Source organism: Procambarus clarkii, chromosome 86, assembly GCF_040958095.1.
Source record: "Procambarus clarkii isolate CNS0578487 chromosome 86, FALCON_Pclarkii_2.0, whole genome shotgun sequence".
NCBI lineage: Eukaryota > Metazoa > Arthropoda > Malacostraca > Decapoda > Cambaridae > Procambarus > Procambarus clarkii.
The window spans coordinates 16,332,738-16,352,452 of NC_091235.1; the positions used below are offsets into that span (position 1 = coordinate 16,332,738).

Genomic DNA, 19,715 nt, shown 5'->3' on the forward strand with positions numbered 1-19,715 from the left:
GTGTTGGTAAACATAGTTTGTTAGACTAGTTCTAACAAGCAGCCAACACTACAGAATTTGTCACACACCTGTGTGCATATTCTACATATATAATATGCACAACTCACATGAAAGTTAATGAATACTGCATGCAACTAGCTGGTAACTCACCAGCCGTCGGGAGGTCTCCTGGTGAGGGGTGGAGGCGAGGCGCTGGAGTTTGTCCTCAGTGGAGGGTTAACAGGTCACCCTCCAGAGTCGTCAAGAGTCAGATTCCTGCAGGAAAGGACAGTGAGTGAGGCATCTCTCTAGTTGCTGAATGGTTTGTTTTGGTGCCTATCACAGCCAACACCTACCACAGCCAACACTTACCACAACCAACACTTACCACAGCCAACACTTACCACAACCAACACTTACCACAGCAACACCTACCACAGCTTATAAATGCTTCACCCACGTACTTCAAATACAAATAATCGCCAACAGAACCTAAACACCTAACCTAACCTACGCTTAACTATACATATAATTTTTATGTATAATAAGATTCATTTATATATGAGAACAAACCAATTTTTAATACACAGTATGTTAAAATAAAATAAATGTGTCTGGTGAGGACGGCCGCTGCTTTAAACAGCCTAGAGTTAGGACGGGGCTATCTAAACGGCTGTTTAAAACCAGCAGGTCAACGCAGCCTCTCCCTAGCCTCAACCCAAGTTTTTTTTTTCCAACAGAGAGGTGACGACCCACTCACATTCATTACAAAGGTAAAAACATTTGTTTACAAGGGATATGTGTGTGGGAGATATGTAAAGAAAGACTCGTACAGAACACAACAGGTGGTCAGAAAGTTGAATGCACTGAAAGGGGCACTTGTGGAAGCCACCTCCAGCTTTAAGGCAAGATGCCACAAAGATATCGAGCGTCTAAGACGTCTAGATAAATTAATTTATAACGAGACAGGTACAAGAGGGCGACAGTAGGAGAGCTAATTCTCCCAAGAGCTAAATCTCACCTCTCTGTAGCCACTGACGGGCAAGCACAGCTAACACGCCAGCCACAACCACCACTCCTACTACAACCACAACCACCACAACACATTCAACCAGAATCACCGCAGAAATCAGGATACACATACCGAAAAAGAACAATTTGTTGACACTGAGCGCCACGACCACCGTGTGGATCGCTTACATTCCTCGACACCGAGATTGTACGAGTATGAAAGAAAACGGTGACAGCCGTTAACCGATAACGATTATTAATTCTAAACTCAAAATTTAGCTATGGAATATTAAAGTTGTTTTACCCTCTCCCATTCCTCCAAAAATAAAAAAATAAAGAGCTAAAATTACCCACTTGAAGGTAATTAACCACAGGTTGAGAACCATTGACCCAGAGGACCTTGATAAGCTAAATATCAGGCTTCTTGTCCAGCTCATAACTGAGATAACCCGAATTTACTCCCCTGGGCTGGACAATAACGCTTGGGCCAGTTACCTATTACCAGATGCTTCTGTGCACCTAGCAGCTAAAAAAGTTCCCGAGAGTTTAGGTAATATTTTAGGGGGTTGTATCCTAGGAGAGGTCAGAAGTTGGCCCTAGAGGGAGGGACCTTAATGAAGGTGAGCACAGGCTTCCTGTCCCCGACAACCGGGAGACAGAAATGGCTTGGCGCGTTTTTTATCACCTAATACACCTGTTCACCTAGCAGTAAATAGGTACCCAGGAGTCGGCTTATTGTGAGGATACATCCTGGAGAGTCAGTAGTTCAGTAGTCAGCGTCAGTAGTTCCGCCTTGGGGGAGGAGTTGAAGGCCTATGCACTTATATATATGTATATACTAGCTGCTTATCCCCCGACAAAATATACTATTATTACTATCCTCGTTGAAGCCACTAGAGTGTTAATATGACCCTCAGGTAAAGTTAGGTAAATTTATATATGAATTAGAGAAGTTTACCAATAAAATATTATGAAAACGACTCACAGAAAATGAGTCTCTCGGGACCAACTAGGGGAAATCAATCTATTTCTCAATGCTGTTACAGTTTTTTTCTAAGACGTGTGAACAAACTTTAAAATAAGTTGAAACTTTAAAATTGCCTAAGGATATATAAACAAGGGTTCACTTAAGCGCTGTGCGTACTGTAGACGCCGTTTAAGGTAGACAAGTATCATTATTAAAAGTTAAAAGCCAATTCACTTTAGTGAGCAGCTTCATACGACTATTGATGTATGTTTACAAAGTACATTGATGGCATATCTCGGCTCCAACTTAATTAAATGAACAAATGTTCGTTTAGTTAAGTTTCTGAGCTCAGTATGTGCTATAAAAACTGTTGATTTATGTATTAAACGGCGTAACTAGTTTATTAAGACTAGCATAGTAAAATGATATTGTTGGTGTTCAGTTTCTGAACCTGTTGTTTATAAAGTGACCCGCGATCATTTACAAAGGCGGGTCAATTACCCTGTTTAGCATCGTAAATAAAGCTTTGTCTTGTCAACCACTATCCCAACCACCTGGGGCTGGACGGTAGAGCGCCGGTTTCACCTCATGCTGGTCGGCGTTCAATCCCCAACCGTCCAGATGGTTGGGCCACCATTCTTTACCCCCGTCCCGTCCCAAATCCTTATCCTGACCCCTTCCCCAACATTACATAATAATATAATTATGTAATGTTGTTGTTAAAAGATTCACTATCTGGAACAAAGTTCAAAGTAGCACGGGCTATGGTGAGCCCGTAGTGCCTTTAGAGAATTATGTAATAAATAATACGCAATAATATACACAATGGACTGAGGCACTCCTTTGCCCCTCCGAGCCTGCAAGAAGGCCATAACACAACATCGAGTTTTCAATTAAGTCTTGTTAGTAAATTAAGGCGAGGAGATTAAAGCCAAAATGCTTTATTAATTTATAGAGTTAATTATCTTAATTCGATTTCTTAATTAGAATTTTGAGCCCTACTCATAGACAAATAATAACCAGTCACTGACTGGAGAGTCAGTTAGGCGGGAAGGAGGACCTCGGCGCCATATTAATCTCATAAAGACACACACACACACACACATTAATGTATTGGACGATTTACGCCGTCGATAACTGCTCATGGTCGTTCCACAAGTCCATGTTTAAGAGTGATTTTGTCGTGGGTAATATTGTCCATGAACTTGACGAAGAGAAGTGTTTACAAGGTTCACAAGTTGCAAACTAATACTTACAAGTGGCAATTTTTCAGGGTCAGTAATGTTAAAAATTTCTCTCCTCTGTGCCATGATCAGTTGTTTACCTCCCTTCCCCTTCCTTCCTAGCTTGTATAATCATTGTATAATTCATGGAGGTAAATGAGATATTCCTAGGGAGGTGTCGTACTGGCGTCGAGGTGTACGTCTGGCAGACACGGTCAGGGGGGGACTGAGAGCAGGCAGCCTCCCACCGGCATTACCGCAGCGGACACCAGGCAGGCGGGATCACGCAGGTGCGTCTCTAATACACTTGTATCTGTAATCTTGATTGCTTCTGGATCGTTTAATGTAGCTCTTGAAATAAATTTAGTGAGTACTCTGCATTTCTTAAATATTTGACTGTCAGAGGATCACAAAAAATAAGTTAGGCCTTTCCTCCATAAGTCTATTTAAAAAATGGCACATGGGTTAGTTGAAGAGCTTGTGGAGGTATAACTACACTGTAAACATGGCTGTTAGAGCCTCTGGTTGTTACGGTCAGTTTGTTGTTTATAATATACCTTACCGATGCTGCGGTCTCCAGTTATGGCAACTGTTGTTTTGTTTATTTGTCATAATGTTGTCTAGCCTTAATTTGTTTGTGAAGTATTGTATTACAACTTAATTCTTGGGCTTCCCATTCTTAGGTTTCCAGATATGAAACTATTATTTCCTCCATAGCTGGAGTTATCATCTCCGATTTCAGGATGACTTTTCTCTTTCCATCTATTATGTAGTAGTCCTTAAGGGTCCGCTGCATTGCAACATTAATAGAAACATTTAACTCAGGTCCTGCTATAGTGATTCTTCATGATTTACAAAAAACATTCAAACATGCAAGATTGCTGTCAATTTTACATGTTTATTAAAAAAAAGTCAGGGGAACACTGTTAGTTTGTATTCAAGATTACTTCAGCCACAGGTATGCCAGCGTGAAGCTAAAAAGTCGAGTATCAGACTGCCAGTAGCATGTGGAACTCTACAAGGAGGAGTCCTTAGCCCTAGTCGTTTTAATATCCTTATGTCACGGCTCGTTACCATTACATTGACAGAAGGGGATAAATTGCTAAGCTATACTGATGATATAGCATTCGTTATCACAGGTCCTTCACTTTTGAATAAAACAAAAAGTGCCGCTAGAAAAAGTAACATCTGAATGCAGCATTTTAAGGTTAAAAGTATTAGCGGAGACACCTAAGGCAATGAGACTAGGTGGCAACACTCCGGACACTGGGCAAACGTTGAGGTTGTTCAGAACGATGCAATGCTAGTCATAACAAGGGCCAGCAGGTGGACTAAAATGCTAAGCTTAAGACTAACCAAACTATCCGTAATTCAAATAAGGCTAAAAGGGCTTGCTGCCTTCATGCTGGCCAAGATATTGACTAGAGTCACTAGACCAAAAATCACTTTAAGATGTATTCACTGGAGCACTAACTCTGGACAGAAGAACTTCTAACAATAATAGGTGGACCTATTGTACAGCAAACACTATCAATGCATTCGAGATCACAAATACAGTCACTGAGAAGGGTGTTGACAAAGTACATGTAGCTTCACTGGGTATAGAGAGGAGAAAATTCCTACCTATTGAGTATGTGGTTGGCAGTACCTTGGTTCAAGGTTCGCATCACCTCAAAGCCCCCACTGGATTTTCTGATTGATATCTATCACATTAGTGTCATTTTTTGTGTGTACAATTGTCGTTTTTGCCTTTCGTGGCCACGGAGGGAGGTGACATCCACGTCACCCTCGTTCTGTATGTGTTACGTGGCTCTGATGTTTGACTGTGTGGGAGTGTTTTATCATGAACTTTCAATCTCCAGCCCCCTCCTCTCAACGTCTCCCGGCCCCGGGTCCGACCTGCGGACTGTTGTCGCCCGTAAACCAACACGAATCACTACACGTGTGATTGTTTCACGTGTGGTTGTTTCAAGCGTATGCTAGACATGTATGCGAGTGAGTTTGGGCCTATACATGCCTTCTGCGGTGTAAGTAATTCTTCATGAACCTTTCATAATAGATGCTTACAGTGGCGTAGCCTAACACGGACACACACACGTCCGTGTCCTTACCTACACGGACACGGCCGTGTCTGAGACAGAAACCGAAGGCCTGATAACGCCCGCCAAGTGTGTGATACTAACAAGGTCAGCAGTACACCAGGGCTGGTTGCTAGGGCCCGTTATCTGCCTGCTCTCTGACGATGATACTTGACCACCCGTGATTACTTAACATCGTTCAGTATCACAGGAATCGCGGTTAGTATGTCGGTAGAAAACCAAAATGAATCTGTCATTATCAGAGACAGATCACAGCCTAGTATGAGGATGCTGCTTTGAACACAATCACAATCTTAACTTACAATTAAACTTCTAAATTGATATGCCACCAAAAAATGTCACCTTCAATTAATAAATACATCGCATACACATTGACATAAACCATGTTCATGATGTATAGTGAGAATATTCAATGAAATTGACTCCTACAGCATCTGGAGTGTTCAAAACAGTTGCATTTTTTACGGAGGGATACATCTAGACAACGGGTTGGATGATGAGTAAGATCAGAGGATGGATGGCATCCATCATCCGGAGATGGATGGCAGGATCTGTTGGTGGATGGATAAATGTAGAGATGGATATACGGATGTATGATGGGTGAGATGATGGATGAATTATTGGATATGAGAAAGGATGACCTGGCGAGTGAATAGATGGACTAATAGATACAATAGATGGACTAATAGATATAAAGTTGAATGGGAGAGAAGATAACCTCGAGGATTGATGCTGGAGTTATCTTGAAGACCCTCTACTCCCAGAGATAATAGTTGAGATAAACTCATCAGAGATGCTTAGTAAGGCTGTGTTCACTGGTGTTCAGGGCGGCTGCACTCTCACACGTGTAACAGGAGATTAGAACAAGATTATTCCACTCACTACATAACTTTCCAATCACCCTATCAGCCTCAGGGTTAACGACAACATTTTTCCATTCAGCCTGGGAATCAGAGACTGATAACCCACAGAAAGATCTATCAGAAAGACAAACACTTGCAATCAAGAGTCAGAGCTTCCTGAGAACAATACATTAATTCTTCTCCAATATGTCATATCTCCTTCCTTCCATCACTTGCCTCACTAAATCTCACATTTATCTTCCATTTTTTCCCCTCTCTTTTTAAGTTTCCTTCTCCTCCGTTCCTCTTCTTTCTCCTTCACCTAAATCCACCCAGAACCCACTCCAGGTTGGCAGCTGTGCAAGCACAAGAACGATGATGATGTTCATGTCAAACAAAACAGAGAACAGGTAGGGACAGGCATTAAATTACTATTACGACAGGCATTAACTACTATCCCCTACACCTGACTTTCCTCCTCAGCTCTCTCTTGCCAATTTAATGCCTGTCCCTACCTGTCCTCATCACAATCGACTTGAGAATGGTCCAGGACGGACCGAAACGTCGTCGTCCCTTCAATTTCTAGTGTGTGGTCTGGTCAACATACTTCAGCCACGTTATTGTGACTCATCGCCTGCAAAACAGAGAAAGTCACAATAACGTGGCTGAAGACATGGTGACCAAACCACGCTACAGAAGATGAGGGAAAACAGTCGACGTTTCGGTCCGTCCTGGATCATTGACTTGATAATGGTCCTGGACGGACCGAAACGTCGTCGTCGTTTCTCCATCTTCTGATGTGTGGTTTGGTCATCAACGCAGATAAACTCAAACCGTGGACACAAAATGAGTTATGCTGCAATAGCAATAGTAGAAACAATACTAACAGGAAAGATCACTAAAGCAATATTCTCCAGAAAATACCGGGTAACAAGTAGGGACAATGAAGCGAAAGGAGGAGTCCTGGCGCTGTAGGTGAAATAAATGGACACGGAACAGCTATGTAGACTATTGTAGAAATTATTTCACGCAGAGAAACTGGTGATGGTGACTATGAGCTGCAATCCTAAGAAGGAAACGCAGGTATTGATATGAAAATGTAAACACAGCTTGCAGAACTCTCCTCCAAGGATTAGCATAGAACATCTCTTTGATTCACACATAAATCACATCAACGTGATATATATATCAATGTAGAGTGAGAGAGTATGTGGTTGGCAATTTCTGGGTCTCAGGTTCGCGCCACCTCACATCCCTAGTGGATTTTCTCGTCTCTTAGATAAGCAGTGAAGTTGCAAAGTAATGGGAGATTGCAATTTTTTTTTTTAAATTGAAATATACGTGACATGTCAAGAGTTGTGAAGGACGAACCTGACTATGGAGAAGCTTCCTGTCATCCGTGGAACTTTTGTTGTTGTTTTGCAAGGATATTCCTGCGACTCATGTTGATGCCTCAAACTACCATTGTAAACATAAGCCATTACGATGGGTATTGTTTATTCTGCGCCAGTAACCTCATTGTTAAGGCAACATAACACTATTAACAAAAGAAATTATAAAATAATTAAGTTGGAATCAACTGGCCGCTTTCAGTCGTCACACTTTAATTAGTCTGGCACTTATTTCACAACAGCCTCGACATAATAGATTGTAATTTTCGTCAACAAATGCTCAGCTGTGGCTGCTGGTTCTAAGGCTGCTGGAGACCTTGAAGGTTGCCAGCAAGGTGGATGTGGATGAGGGTTGTGTGGATGAACGTGTGCTTCATTGGGTGATAGAGGACATGGGTGTGCACAGAGCATGGGGGGATCGAGGCTCCAGGCAAGGAGCCGTGTGATTTCAATTGCACCCCCTTGGTGCAATTAAGACGGTAAGTCCCTTACCGTCTAGGTGGGACTTGGCTTGTGCAATGGGTTGGGATAATGTTATTGATGTGCCTGCTGGCCTGCCTACCTACCTACCTGCAACCCTGCCTACCTACCTCCCTGTCTGCCTGGTATGGGTAAAGCAGAGAGGCTGCCGGCCATCGCCAGCGATGAACGCAAATATTTGTTTAATGACTTGCAATCCAGTGACTTGCATTGTTCTGTCTGAATATCTTTTATCATGATTTCCCTGTGACACATTATGCCTGTGATGCCTGTTTTCGTTCTACTAGTCTGTCTGTATCATCCTGATGCATGTGTGCATCAGAGACTGTTCTAATATAAGAAGTTAAAGGAAAGGTCGGTTCGGCTTCTCTTTTTTACAACTGTACGTTGAGAAAAATATTTATATTTTAGCATTTTAGAATATAATGTATACACATACTAAAGTATAATGATTATATATGCTTGAGTATAATGTACATGCGTATTTCGTTAAATTGTTCAAGCACTCTAACATATTTTCAAAACATTTTATAGTATATTGAAGAATGATAATGTAGTATATTGTATATAAAAACACTACAGTGTATATAAAAATACTATGGAGTATTATATACACATAGTATTCTGTATAAACATATTAAAATGTATTATATAAATATATACTATTGTAGATTTTATGCACATACCATAGTATACATGTAGAATATCGTCTAACAATACTATACTGTTGTATAAATTTGTTAAGTGATGTATATTAGCTTAATATTCAGCCCTATGTTTATATTATGTGGACTGAGACTTGGGAGGAAAGTATACATTCACCGAGAGGTGTACATACACATTTCTGGGTGTATATACACTGAGAGTTAACTTCAGCACTGGACAGTGTCCATAACCAGAGTATATTTGTCGCTTGATTAGTGAGCTGTTGTGGTGGACTTAATAACCCTGAAGAGGTTGTTACGTCTAAATAACCCTCCAGAGGTTGCTAGGCTTCAATAACCCTCCAGAGGTTGCTAGGCTTCAATAACCCTCCAGAGGTTGCTAGGCTTCAATAACTCTCCAGAGGTTGCTAGGCTTCATTAACTCTCCAGAGGTTGCTAGGCTTCAATAACTCCCCAGAGGTTGCTAGGCTTTAATAACTCTCCAGAGGTTGCTAGGCTTCAATAACTCTCCAGAGGTTGCTAGGCTTCAATAACTCTCCAGAGGTTGCTAGGCTTCAATAACTCTCCAGAGGTTGCTAGGCTTTAATAACTCTCCAGAGGTTGCTAGGCTTCAATAACTCTCCAGAGGTTGCTAGGCTTCAATAACTCTCCAGAGGTTGCTAGGCTTTAATAACTCTCCAGAGGTTGCTAGGCTTCAATAACCCTCCAGAGGTTGCTAGGCTTCAATAACCCTCCAGAGGTTGTTAGGCTTCAATAACCCTCCAGAGGTTGCTAGGCTTCAATAACCCTCCAGAGGTTGTTAGGCTTCAATAACCCTCCAGAGGTTGCTAGGCCTTAAGCCCAACAACAACGTAAATCGCGCGATTTTGTTGATACGATTAATAACATGATATCATTATTTTGAGACACATTTTGAAAATATTTTTGTTATTACCGTTTATTGACGTATTGATGTGTAGATTTACTATCTCCCCCCCCCCCTTGGCCCCAGGGGGGGGGTGTGAAGGCATGGTGATGTTATTCTCTTCTTTCCTTCTTTATCACGTTTCTCATTCCAGGCATGATATTCTTCTGTTCTTTATCACGCTTCTCAATAATGTTATGCCGTTCTTCCCCTTATTTAAGTTCTTACGCGCTGCCTCAGTGCAACTGATACTTGTGCGCACACTTTTTATATAGTTATTAGCCCGTGTTGCTTGGAACTTTTTGTTCCAGGCAGCAAATCTTTAACAACAACAACATGTAGCTATTTTTTTTTTTAGGCACTACGGGCCCACTATAGCCCGTGCTACTTGGAACTTTGTTCCAGGTAGCGAATCTTTAACAACATATAACTATTTTGAACATTTTATTCCAGGTAGCAAATCTTAAACCACATCTGTGAATCCGCATTGATAAGAGTGTCTGTTTTGTGACCCCTTCTGCCGGGTCTCTGAGGACGGGGATCGAGTGTGTTTGACCTCCGCATCTCCCTGGCTGTAAGGATGTTCACTCTGGCTTACATTTTTGTTTTATTATGACACACTGGTGTATAGAGGAGCTCTGTCTCCCTTCCTCTGTGATTCTGCTTCCCACTTTCTCACTCTGTTATCCAGTGGGTCTATACCTTCTCGTCCATATACCTACCCATTCTTCACCAGACTGTGCCTCTTCAAGCCTCTTCCACACAGGTGAATAGTCCGGTGGTAGCGCTCCAAATAACTATCTACGGGCTCACCATAGCCCGTGTTACTTGGAACTTTTTGTTACAAGTAGCGAATATTTAACAACAACAATCCCTTTTCCACTCTCTTCCATCACTTAATGATTATTCAGCCAACCCGAACCTTTATTGTTATTAAATTGTGTGTATATCTGATGTTATTTATTTTGCTTGCGTCAGGAGGATGAGGTTGTTGGCAAGTACAGTGGTGTCAGCGGTGGTGGTGGTGTCAGTGGTGGTGGCCCACGACGCGCCTTACGTGAGGACGGAAGGAGGTGTGGTATCCGGCCTGCTGTACAGGTCCACTAGGAGCAAGCCCTTCTACGCTTACCACGGTATTCCCTTCGCTAAGCCGCCGCTCAAGCAACTCAGGTTCAAGGTAAAGCACGCACGCACGCGCGCACACACTTGAAGAGACCCATAAGGAGACTGGAACAGTTTTAGAAGCTTGTGAGGGATTATGAAGAGTGACTGAAAGATTTGAACCTGACGACCAGAGGAGAGAGAGAGAGAGAGAGAGAGAGAGAGAGAGAGAGAGAGAGAGAGAGAGAGAGAGAGAGAGAGAGAGAGAGAGAGAGAGAGAGAGAGAGAGAGAGACAGAGAGACAGAGAGACAGAGAGAGAGACAGAGAGACAGAGAGACAGAGAGACAGAGACAGAGAGACAGAGAGACAGAGAGACAGAGAGACAGAGAGACAGAGAGACAGAGAGACAGAGAGACAGAGAGAGAGAGAGAGAGAGAGACAGAGAGAGAGACAGAGAGAGAGAGAGAGAGAGAGAGAGAGAGAGAGAGAGAGACAGAGAGACAGAGAGACAGAGAGACAGAGAGACAGAGAGAGAGAGACAGAGAGACAGAGAGACAGAGAGAGAGAGAGAGAGAGAGAGAGAGAGAGAGAGAGAGAGAGAGAGAGAGAGAGAGAGAGAGAGAGAGAGAGAGAGAGAGAGAGAGAGAGAGAGAGAGGGGGGGGGACATGGCTGAGATAGAAATACTTTAAAGGCATTGGCAGAGTGGAAATAGATCAAATGTTCACAATGAATAACAATATAACAAGGGAACATGGGTGGAAGCTTGAGACGCAGATAAATCATAGAGATGTTAGAAAGTTTTAATTTAGCGTGAGAGTAGTGAGGAAATGGAGTGAGCAAAATGAGCAGGTTGTGGAACAAAACTCCATTCATAGTTTTAAAAGTGATATAATAAGATAATATGGCAAGAACTGATGTTCGATCCTGCAGGCACAAATAGCTGAGTACACACAGACATACACGCTAGAGAGCATAAAGAAGTACCTCTGCAACAAGAAACAAAGCGTCACAGTGAGAGGAGAGACCTCAGAGAGAGAGGCGGGGTATGTTAACCACATACAAAATACTCCAGGAAATAAACATGTCAGACAGGGACACACACACATGCCATACACTGCTTTAAATGTTGACATGATAACACAATGGGCTGTAAAACCTATACAGCAGTCGAGTGAGAGATAGGAGGCGGGACCCAAGAGCCGTGGCTCATCCCCGGCAAATACAACTAGGCGAATACATCTAGGTGAGTACACACACTGTTTTAATAATAGAGACTAGAATGTTTATTAATTCGATGACTAGCTGTGCTTGGTGATGAGTTATAAAGATATTCCCGAACATCATCAACACGTCCAGAAACATCAACATAGAACCCAAACAATTCGTGAATCAATATTAAAACATTATCCTGCAAGATTGCATTTGACTTCATCCAACCTTCTCGCTTCATGCAGGTCGGCGTTCAATCCCCGACCGTCCAAGTGGCTGGGCACCATTCCTTCCTGCCTCCCCGTCCCATCCCAACTCCTTATCCTGACCCTTTTCAAGTGCTATATAGTCGTAATGGCTTGGCACTTTTCCCTTGATAATTCCCTCCCTTCCTTCAACTGCAACAATGGGTATCCTTCGTCCTGCAGGACCCCGTGCCGGCCGCGGCCTGGGAGGGGGTGAAGGATGGCTCCAAGATGCCCAAACCGTGTCTCCAGGTCCCCTTCAGCGCCGCCACTGTAGGGAAGAAGGTCTCTCCCAGGATGCTGGATGGTTCCGAGGATTGCCTCTACCTCAACGTCTTCACCCCCGTGGTTAGTCTACACCTCTGTGGATAGTCCTTACCCCTGTGGATAGTCCTCACCCCCGTGGTTAGTCTACTCCCCTGTGGATAGTCCTTACCCCTGTGGATAGTCAACATCCCCGTGGAAAGTCCTCACCCCCGTGGTTATTCTTTAACTACGGGGCGCCCTGGTGTTGGAGGCCCAGGTTGTCAGTGCGACAACTCGACGAACTGCGGTCCAGTTGGTTCTTGACTGTGTAACAGTGTATGGAATCGTAGATAACATGGAGTGGAAGATAAGGCGAAGAGTTGTGTAAAGAGGCCTGGTCGAGGACTTCTTGTATAGGCAGTTCTTTATGACGTTGTGTATAGCTAGAAGTATACCTCACCAAGTCCAAGGCTGTAGCTTAACCTCGCTACTGGTCATCCCCGCATACATTATATGAGTTTCCCCTGGCGCTTGATTTGGCTCTCATTATAGCTGCTAGGTTGAAGTTGGTCGTGTTGATTGTCTCTGTCGTCTCTTCGACTGGCGGAGTCTTCTCTGGTGATCCCTCTGCCACCCCTGGTCGTGCTGGGCAGGAGTCTATTGGGGGTATTTATGTGTGAACAACATAGACCTACACTAATCTGAAGGGTAAACAAGAGCTGTCAATTTGTTGATATGCTGTGAGTCGTCCTCATAGTGGATGGTTGGTGAGTATTGAAACTTGTGTCCAGGAACGAATTCCTGGGCGAAAGGTAGTTCCTGCCTGGATTATTTTTTCAAGGCTTTCGTGGATGTAAGAATATGTTTAGGAATATGAGACTTGGTAAAGCTATCCTTGTAAAACGTTTCCTTAGATAAGCTGAGATCATTCTTCCTCCTCATAGTTATTTATTTATCCATCTATAATCCTTCACTGTTTACTTTGATTATTATGTATAGCTTTATTCTTCAATTTTGAGTTTCTGCGTCCTTATTTTACCATTAACCATTTTATTCATGATTAATGTGACATATTTCGCTTCAAGAGTTATATAATTCATTTGAAAATTCTTATATGGTGTGTTAACCCCTGGCACTGAAGCCCAAGTGTCATGTTGCGCTGCTTCAGTCATTACCTTCTGCAGGACAAGGGCCCCAAGGCCGACCTCCCTGTGATGGTGTGGATCCACGGAGGAGGGTGGATCTCTGGAGGAGCCCAGGAGTTCCTTCCCTACGTCCTCCTCAACCATGAAGTGGTGCTGGTCGTCCTCCAGTACAGACTTGGGGTCTTGGGTGGGTATACACGGTAAAACTATCACTTTCAGTGGTCTCCATAATGTTCACACTGTGTTCTCAACCTTCTACGTGTACTTTCTCAGCCCAGTTACAGCAGCTCACGAATCTAAGTGCTGGCATTTGCCTCTTTCCGTCCCAGGGTTCCTGTCGACGGAGGACTCGGTGATCCCCGGCAACTTCGGGTTGAAGGACCAGACGCTGGCGCTCCAGTGGGTCCAGAGGAACATCCACCACTTCTACGGTGACAAGACCAAGGTCACCATCTTCGGTGAGAGTGCCGGCGGTGCCTCAGTCCACTTCCAGCTCCTCACACCCAAGTCTGAAGGTGAGGAAGGAGAGAGAGAGAGAGAGAGAGAGAGAGAGAGAGAGAGAGAGAGAGAGAGAGAGAGAGAGAGAGAGAGAGAGAAAGAGAGAGAGAGAGAGAGAGAGAGAGAGAGAGAGAGAGAGAGAGAGAGAGAGAGAGAGAGAGAGAGAGAGAGAGAGAGAGAGAGAGAGAGAGAGAAAGAGAGAGAGAGAGAGAGAAAGAGAGAGAGAGAAAGAGAGAGAGAGAGAGAGAGAGAGAGAGAGAGAAAGAGAGAGAGAGAAAGAGAGAGAGAGAGAGAGAGAGAGAGAGAGAGAGAGAGAGAGAGAGAGAGAGAGAGAGAGAGAGAGAGAGAGAGAGAGAGAGAGAGAGAGAGAGAGAGAGAGAGAGAGGCGAAAGGAAGCAGAATGAAATAGGAAGGGAACATAATAGAAGAAAGATTTAAAAAGGGAAGCAGAACTAGCTCCTCACACCGGAGTGCCAGAGCGAGAATGACAGCAAATGGTGGTCGGGAGAGTGAGGTAGATGTTTATTTTCACGTTCTGAAAGTGAGAGTAAGACCTGAGAAACCGTCTTGAAGATGTTATGAGGAGAATGGCCAAATGAGGCAGTAGTAGCATGAAAACATGTTTTGCATGTGGAAACATTTTGATGTATGCTCAAATTGAATATTTTAGACTCATAACCTCTTCTTCCTATGGCCAGACTTCTCTGACCTCTCTCTTAGTACTTATCTCACTTCTCCTCACTTCTCCTGTGACCTATTTATTTGGGTTGTTTTTCAGAGACAGACTGAGGTCTCCTGAGCACATGCTTCAAGATAAATCTCTCTCTTTGAATTCTCCCACTACCAGGTCTGTTTTCCCGGGCCATCATGCAGTCCGGGTCAGCTCTGGAACCGTGGGCCACAGGGATAAAGATTGGGGAAGTGAGTAAGAACATAGGAGAGACTATGGGGTGCCCCAGAAACCTGGACAGCCAGGCTCTCCTCCATTGTCTCCAGAAGGTCGACGGACGCAAGCTGGTGGCCACCATGCAAGATTATTTAGTGAGTTGGAGTTGTTATTTGGATCTCCTTAACTACAGTCCATTCCAAGTGGTTTGGCTTTGACTAATTTGCTTTTGTATTTTGCATTGCAGTTCTCCCCCAATCCATAACAATAATACATCGTGCCCTCTCCCACAGCAATGGTCCATATTTCCTGTGGTTTTCGCTCCTCGGGTTGACGGTGACTTCATCCCAGAAGACCCCGCTAAGATGATCCTTGAAGGGCGGTACAAAGAGGTCGACCTTATAGCTGGAGTGACAAGGGAAGAAGGGGCCTGTATGAGTCAAGGTCAGCATCTTTCTCATTCTTAAGCTGTAGTCGCTAAGGAACATAAGTTCGTATAAATCAAAGAATCTAAGAATCTAAAGGATTAAACAATAATAATAACATTATGAAAATACAGAGGACTATTTTACAGTAATTACTTAGAAAGTATTATCATTTGTCCAAGTAATGTAATATTTCAAATTCTTGAAACTTTTAAAAGATTTTTGGCCTTAAAGTTCCTTCGTAACTTGTTCTATACATTGGCAGCTTATTATAGAGGTTTTGTATTTAGCTTCTAAATCTAAACGTTTTCTACTGAAATTACTCGTTCTTGGTACACATTTATGTTGATAATTTTTGCACCTAATTTATGTTCCCATTGAACTCTTCCGCTGAGCTTTTCTGGTGAATGTAAATATAGTATTCGCTGTTTCTTCATAAGTGAAGTCTTTTTTTGGGCCAGGGGAAAATATTTGATTATCCTTTGATGTAAGTTTTCAAGAGAGTTTATGTAGAGAATAAGTCACAATAATGAGCTGGAGATAAGTAACCCAACTCACACATATGAAGTGACGACGTTTCGGTCCATCCATTCTGTATCCCTTATGAGTTACGATTACATAAGAGTCAGTGACAGACCGAAACGTCGTCACTTTTATTTCATATTTGTGGGCCGTGTTATAGTTATTTTCTTTGTGTACACTCAACAGTACAGTGTCCAAATTTACACTACTTATTTCAAGAGGTACATCACAAGGATAAGAATAAGTTGAAGTGTAACGAAGAGATTTTATTTATTCTTCTTTATTCTTTTTATTTATTTATCTATCTATCTCTTCTAGATATGAATCCAGTTCGTTCAGGTTCTTCAATCACTTTGATTTTGTTTTGCTCAAGTAATATCCTTCCATCTTATAGCATCTTACTATAGCTGATAACTTAAATTATTCCTTTACGAAGTCTAATATGAATCTTCGTTTCCCTCTCCCGTCAGTCATTTACGCTGTGAAGACCCTGAAGGATTCCTTGGAGGTCAACTTCACCACCATCGGCCCCATCAGTCTTCAGTTGGAGGGGTCTGTAGCCCAGGAGGACATACTCAAGGTCACCAAGCTACTGTATCATCACTACCTGGGAGAGACAATCAACTTCGACGAGGCTCACAGCGAAGCTCTCACTAAGGTACTTGCTCCTGAAGGTCACAAGTAGATATAGGAGAAGGTGAGGGTGTTGTACATGAGAGAAATAATATATACCAAAAGCAGTGTTCCAGCTGAGTAAATAAGTAATTACCCAAAAAAGGTACCAAGCCGGGTAGAAGACTATGTAGTCCCAGCCATATATATATATATATATATATATATATATATATATATATATATATATATATATATATATATATATATATATATATATATATATTTATATATATATATATATATATATATATATATATATATATATATATATATATATATTATAAATTCAATGTATATTGTATGAGTGTAGTGTAATCATGGTGGTACTTGCCACGTCTCTACATACCCTCACACATACATACATACATACTATACATCGTTGCAGCTGTATAGTGATGTGCACTTCATGGTGGGGCATGACCTGACCTCTCACTACCACGCCAGGAACCTCAACACCGCCCATAACACCTTCCGCTACGAGTTCCGCTACAGAGGCGAGTTCTCCTCCGGCGACTTCTTCAAGACCCGCGTCGGCAAGCACTGTAAGTCACCAGCAAATATAATGAGATCCTTCCAGGAGAATATTTCTATCCCCCAGTATAGTGAGAGATCTCCATTCCTCCCCTCCTCACCTTGCAATAGATCTCTAGCACCCCCATGATGCAACAGTCATCTCCTCCTCCTCCTGCAGGGGTTTCCCACGAAGATGAGCTGCTGTACCTCTTCCAAGGCGGACCGCTGTTCAGTCCTCCTCACCGCCGCCAGTCGTTCAACCTTCCTGCTGACTTTCGCATGAGGGACATCATGTCTACCCTCTGGACCAACTTCGCTGCCACAGGGTAATGGGACAGATTCTAAAAGGGGTGGTAATGGCGCATTTTTTATTGGGTGGCAATGGGGGCAGGTTCTAAAGTTGCGGTAATGGGACAGGTTTTAATTGGGTGGTGATGGGACAGTATCTGATGGAATAGGTTATGATTGAAGGGGGAGGATGAGGGACGGATGCTTTTGTGGGAGGGGTCGAATACAGTTCCCACGATATTTATGAATGTATATATCATATATTATACACGCAAGGTCAGCACTGATATACAATACGAACAAAACTGTATTGCCCAATTTGGCGGTATATACACCGAGAAGTGAACCCTGCTTCTCGCTGTATATACACAAAGTTTACCTTAGTCCTAGGCCATACTGAGGGCCACAGTATACCTGCTGGCTGGTCAGTAAACCACCGGATACAATGACGTTAATAATTCCTCAGAGAATAACAACTTTTTAGTCAACACCAAACCAAAGCCAATTACCACAACACTGTTCTCTCCTGCAGGAACCCGACTCCTGACGACTCTCTTGGGTTCACCTGGGAGCCCTCCACCGAGGACAACCTCCAGTACCTCGCCCTCATCCTCCGTCCCACCATGGAGGCCGACCAACGACAAGAGGCAAGCTCTCAATTCCTGAACCTAATTGTGAACACAAACAACACGTAATGAACGCTTTGAGTACTTGTATGAACATCATAGACACACACAAACAAATGGAATGTATTAGGAAGTGATGTGGTGGTGGCAGATTCCATAGACAATTTCAAATGTAGATATGATAGAGCCCAATAGGCTCAGGAGCCTGTTCACCAGTCAATTGACAGTTGAGAGGCGCGAGCAAAGAATTAAAGCTCAACCCCCACACGTACATCCAGCCGAGTGCACACACACACACACACTCTGGTTATTAGGTTATATTAAACACATCTCACATGGTTTAATTCATCAATATTGACTAGCGTCGGCTTGTGTTCGCAGGTGAGGAAGTTCTTTGCATCTCTCCCCACGAAGGACAACGTCATCCTGTCTGGTGACAGGGTCCACGACGCCCTCCAACAGGAAGACCAACTACGCAAAACTCAAGACGAACTATAGGAAGGGGTTTAAGATGCACGAACTTGTGTAGGACTCTCAACGCGCCCACTAGGATTTAATTTTTTTAATATTGCAATAAAGCCTAGATTTCTAGTAACATTTTTATCCTTATTTGAAAGAAATCGGAGAACTCTTAAGTATAATTTTTTTTTGTTTTCAAAAAGTCGCGACAGCTACGCAAAATATGGCAATACTGAGCCGAGTTGGCATCTAGTCATTTGTTTTGTGGCCTTTTTTTGGTTTGGTATAAAAACAGAGTGATCAGATTACTTAAAAACAAATCTCTGGAAACTATATATAAAATAACTTATGTAATTAAAAGGGATATTGTTGAGGATTTATGACGCTGCATTCTTTGCGGAAAGATTAAAATAAAATTTTATAACACAATTTTGAGTTTTTACTTGTTCTTCTAAATTAGTTTTTATCCGATTTTATATCAATTTTCTTACAATACACAAATGTAAAACCTTTACAAATACGACAATATACATTGTGAATAAAAGCTGGTTTTATTATATGTATATTTGTAAAAATAAAATTTAGTGGGAGGATTCAAGCGAGCCGAGAACCAATAATGTGCACAGTTGCACAGTCGAGGCAGTCTTCCTCTGACCCTCGGTGCTGTCCAACCTGCAAAATGGCAACACCGCGTTTGTTATTGTTGTATCAGTGGGTTAGAGTGTGAATGACTAGACGCTTTGTAACGACGAGTCTCATTGGTCAAAACACCACACACTGCTTTATGTCATTCATCTTGCTATCAAAAGCATTATAGAGTAGAGCAGTGAATAAAAATTAATATTATATACAGTATAATAATATATATAATATACAGTATACAGTATAATAATATATATAATATTATATATAATATTATATATTATATAAATATAAATTAATATTATATATTAATATATATACAGTATATTAATGAAGAAGGGAGATAAATCTAATTTTGTGCTTAAGACTTTATTGACACACCCACTACGTTACATGACCCATTGTTTATTATGTGCTAAGTGTAAATCATATAAACGAACTAAGTATACGCGTAGGGGCCCCCTAGTGCCTCTAGGGCCGGCCCTGACCATGACGAACACCGGCGTGATGACCTTGGGGCCCCGGACCACCAGTGGGGACCATCTACCCATCCTTAACCACTCATGTATCATGACCATGCTAGGTGAAAATGAACAGTGACGATAAAAGTGTAAATGTGATGACCTTGAGGGCCTCCTGATCAATACTAATGAGTAACTAAATGTGGAAAAA

At 42.4% G+C, this 19,715-nt stretch overlaps 1 protein-coding gene and 1 long non-coding RNA gene across 3 annotated transcripts in view; one reads left to right on the plus strand and one right to left on the minus strand.

Annotated features, from left to right (window-relative positions):
* The window catches only part of LOC138358795 (uncharacterized), a 46,070-nt gene extending 44,905 nt beyond the window's left edge, over positions 1-1,165 (minus strand). The window contains exons 1-2 of the long non-coding RNA XR_011225564.1: positions 1,124-1,165; positions 151-255 (exon numbers count right to left, since the gene is read on the minus strand). This is a non-coding gene — a long non-coding RNA (uncharacterized lncRNA). The remainder of the gene's footprint in view (positions 1-150; positions 256-1,123) is intronic.
* Positions 1,166-3,336: 2,171 nt separating this feature from the next.
* LOC123767628 (juvenile hormone esterase) lies at positions 3,337-18,830 on the plus strand. 2 transcript variants are annotated; one of them, XM_069317152.1, is made up of 13 exons: positions 3,441-3,470; positions 10,015-10,135; positions 10,540-10,738; positions 12,302-12,466; positions 13,549-13,696; positions 13,839-14,024; positions 14,855-15,048; positions 15,187-15,337; positions 16,311-16,498; positions 16,901-17,057; positions 17,207-17,354; positions 17,849-17,963; positions 18,324-18,533. In XM_069317152.1, exons 3-13 carry the CDS (start codon positions 10,544-10,546, stop codon positions 18,438-18,440), a joined length of 1,764 nt encoding a protein of 587 aa, XP_069173253.1. In that variant the 5' UTR covers positions 3,441-3,470; positions 10,015-10,135; positions 10,540-10,543; the 3' UTR covers positions 18,441-18,533. The 2 variants fall into 2 exon arrangements, with proteins under 2 accessions (XP_069173252.1, XP_069173253.1); XM_069317151.1 differs by lacking the exon at positions 10,015-10,135 and having other exon boundaries at positions 3,337-3,470; positions 18,324-18,830.
* The last annotated feature ends 885 nt before the right edge of the window (positions 18,831-19,715 follow it).

Coding starts and splice junctions, on each gene's coding strand:
- LOC123767628 (XM_069317151.1), top strand. CDS start 10,544: ATGAGGTTGTTGGCAAGTACAGTGGTGTCAGCGGTGGTGGTGGTGTCA. Junction 16,499..16,900: donor ACAGCGAAGCTCTCACTAAG/GTACTTGCTCCT, acceptor ACATCGTTGCAG/CTGTATAGTGATGTGCACTT. Junction 17,964..18,323: donor AGGCCGACCAACGACAAGAG/GCAAGCTCTCAA, acceptor TTGTGTTCGCAG/GTGAGGAAGTTCTTTGCATC.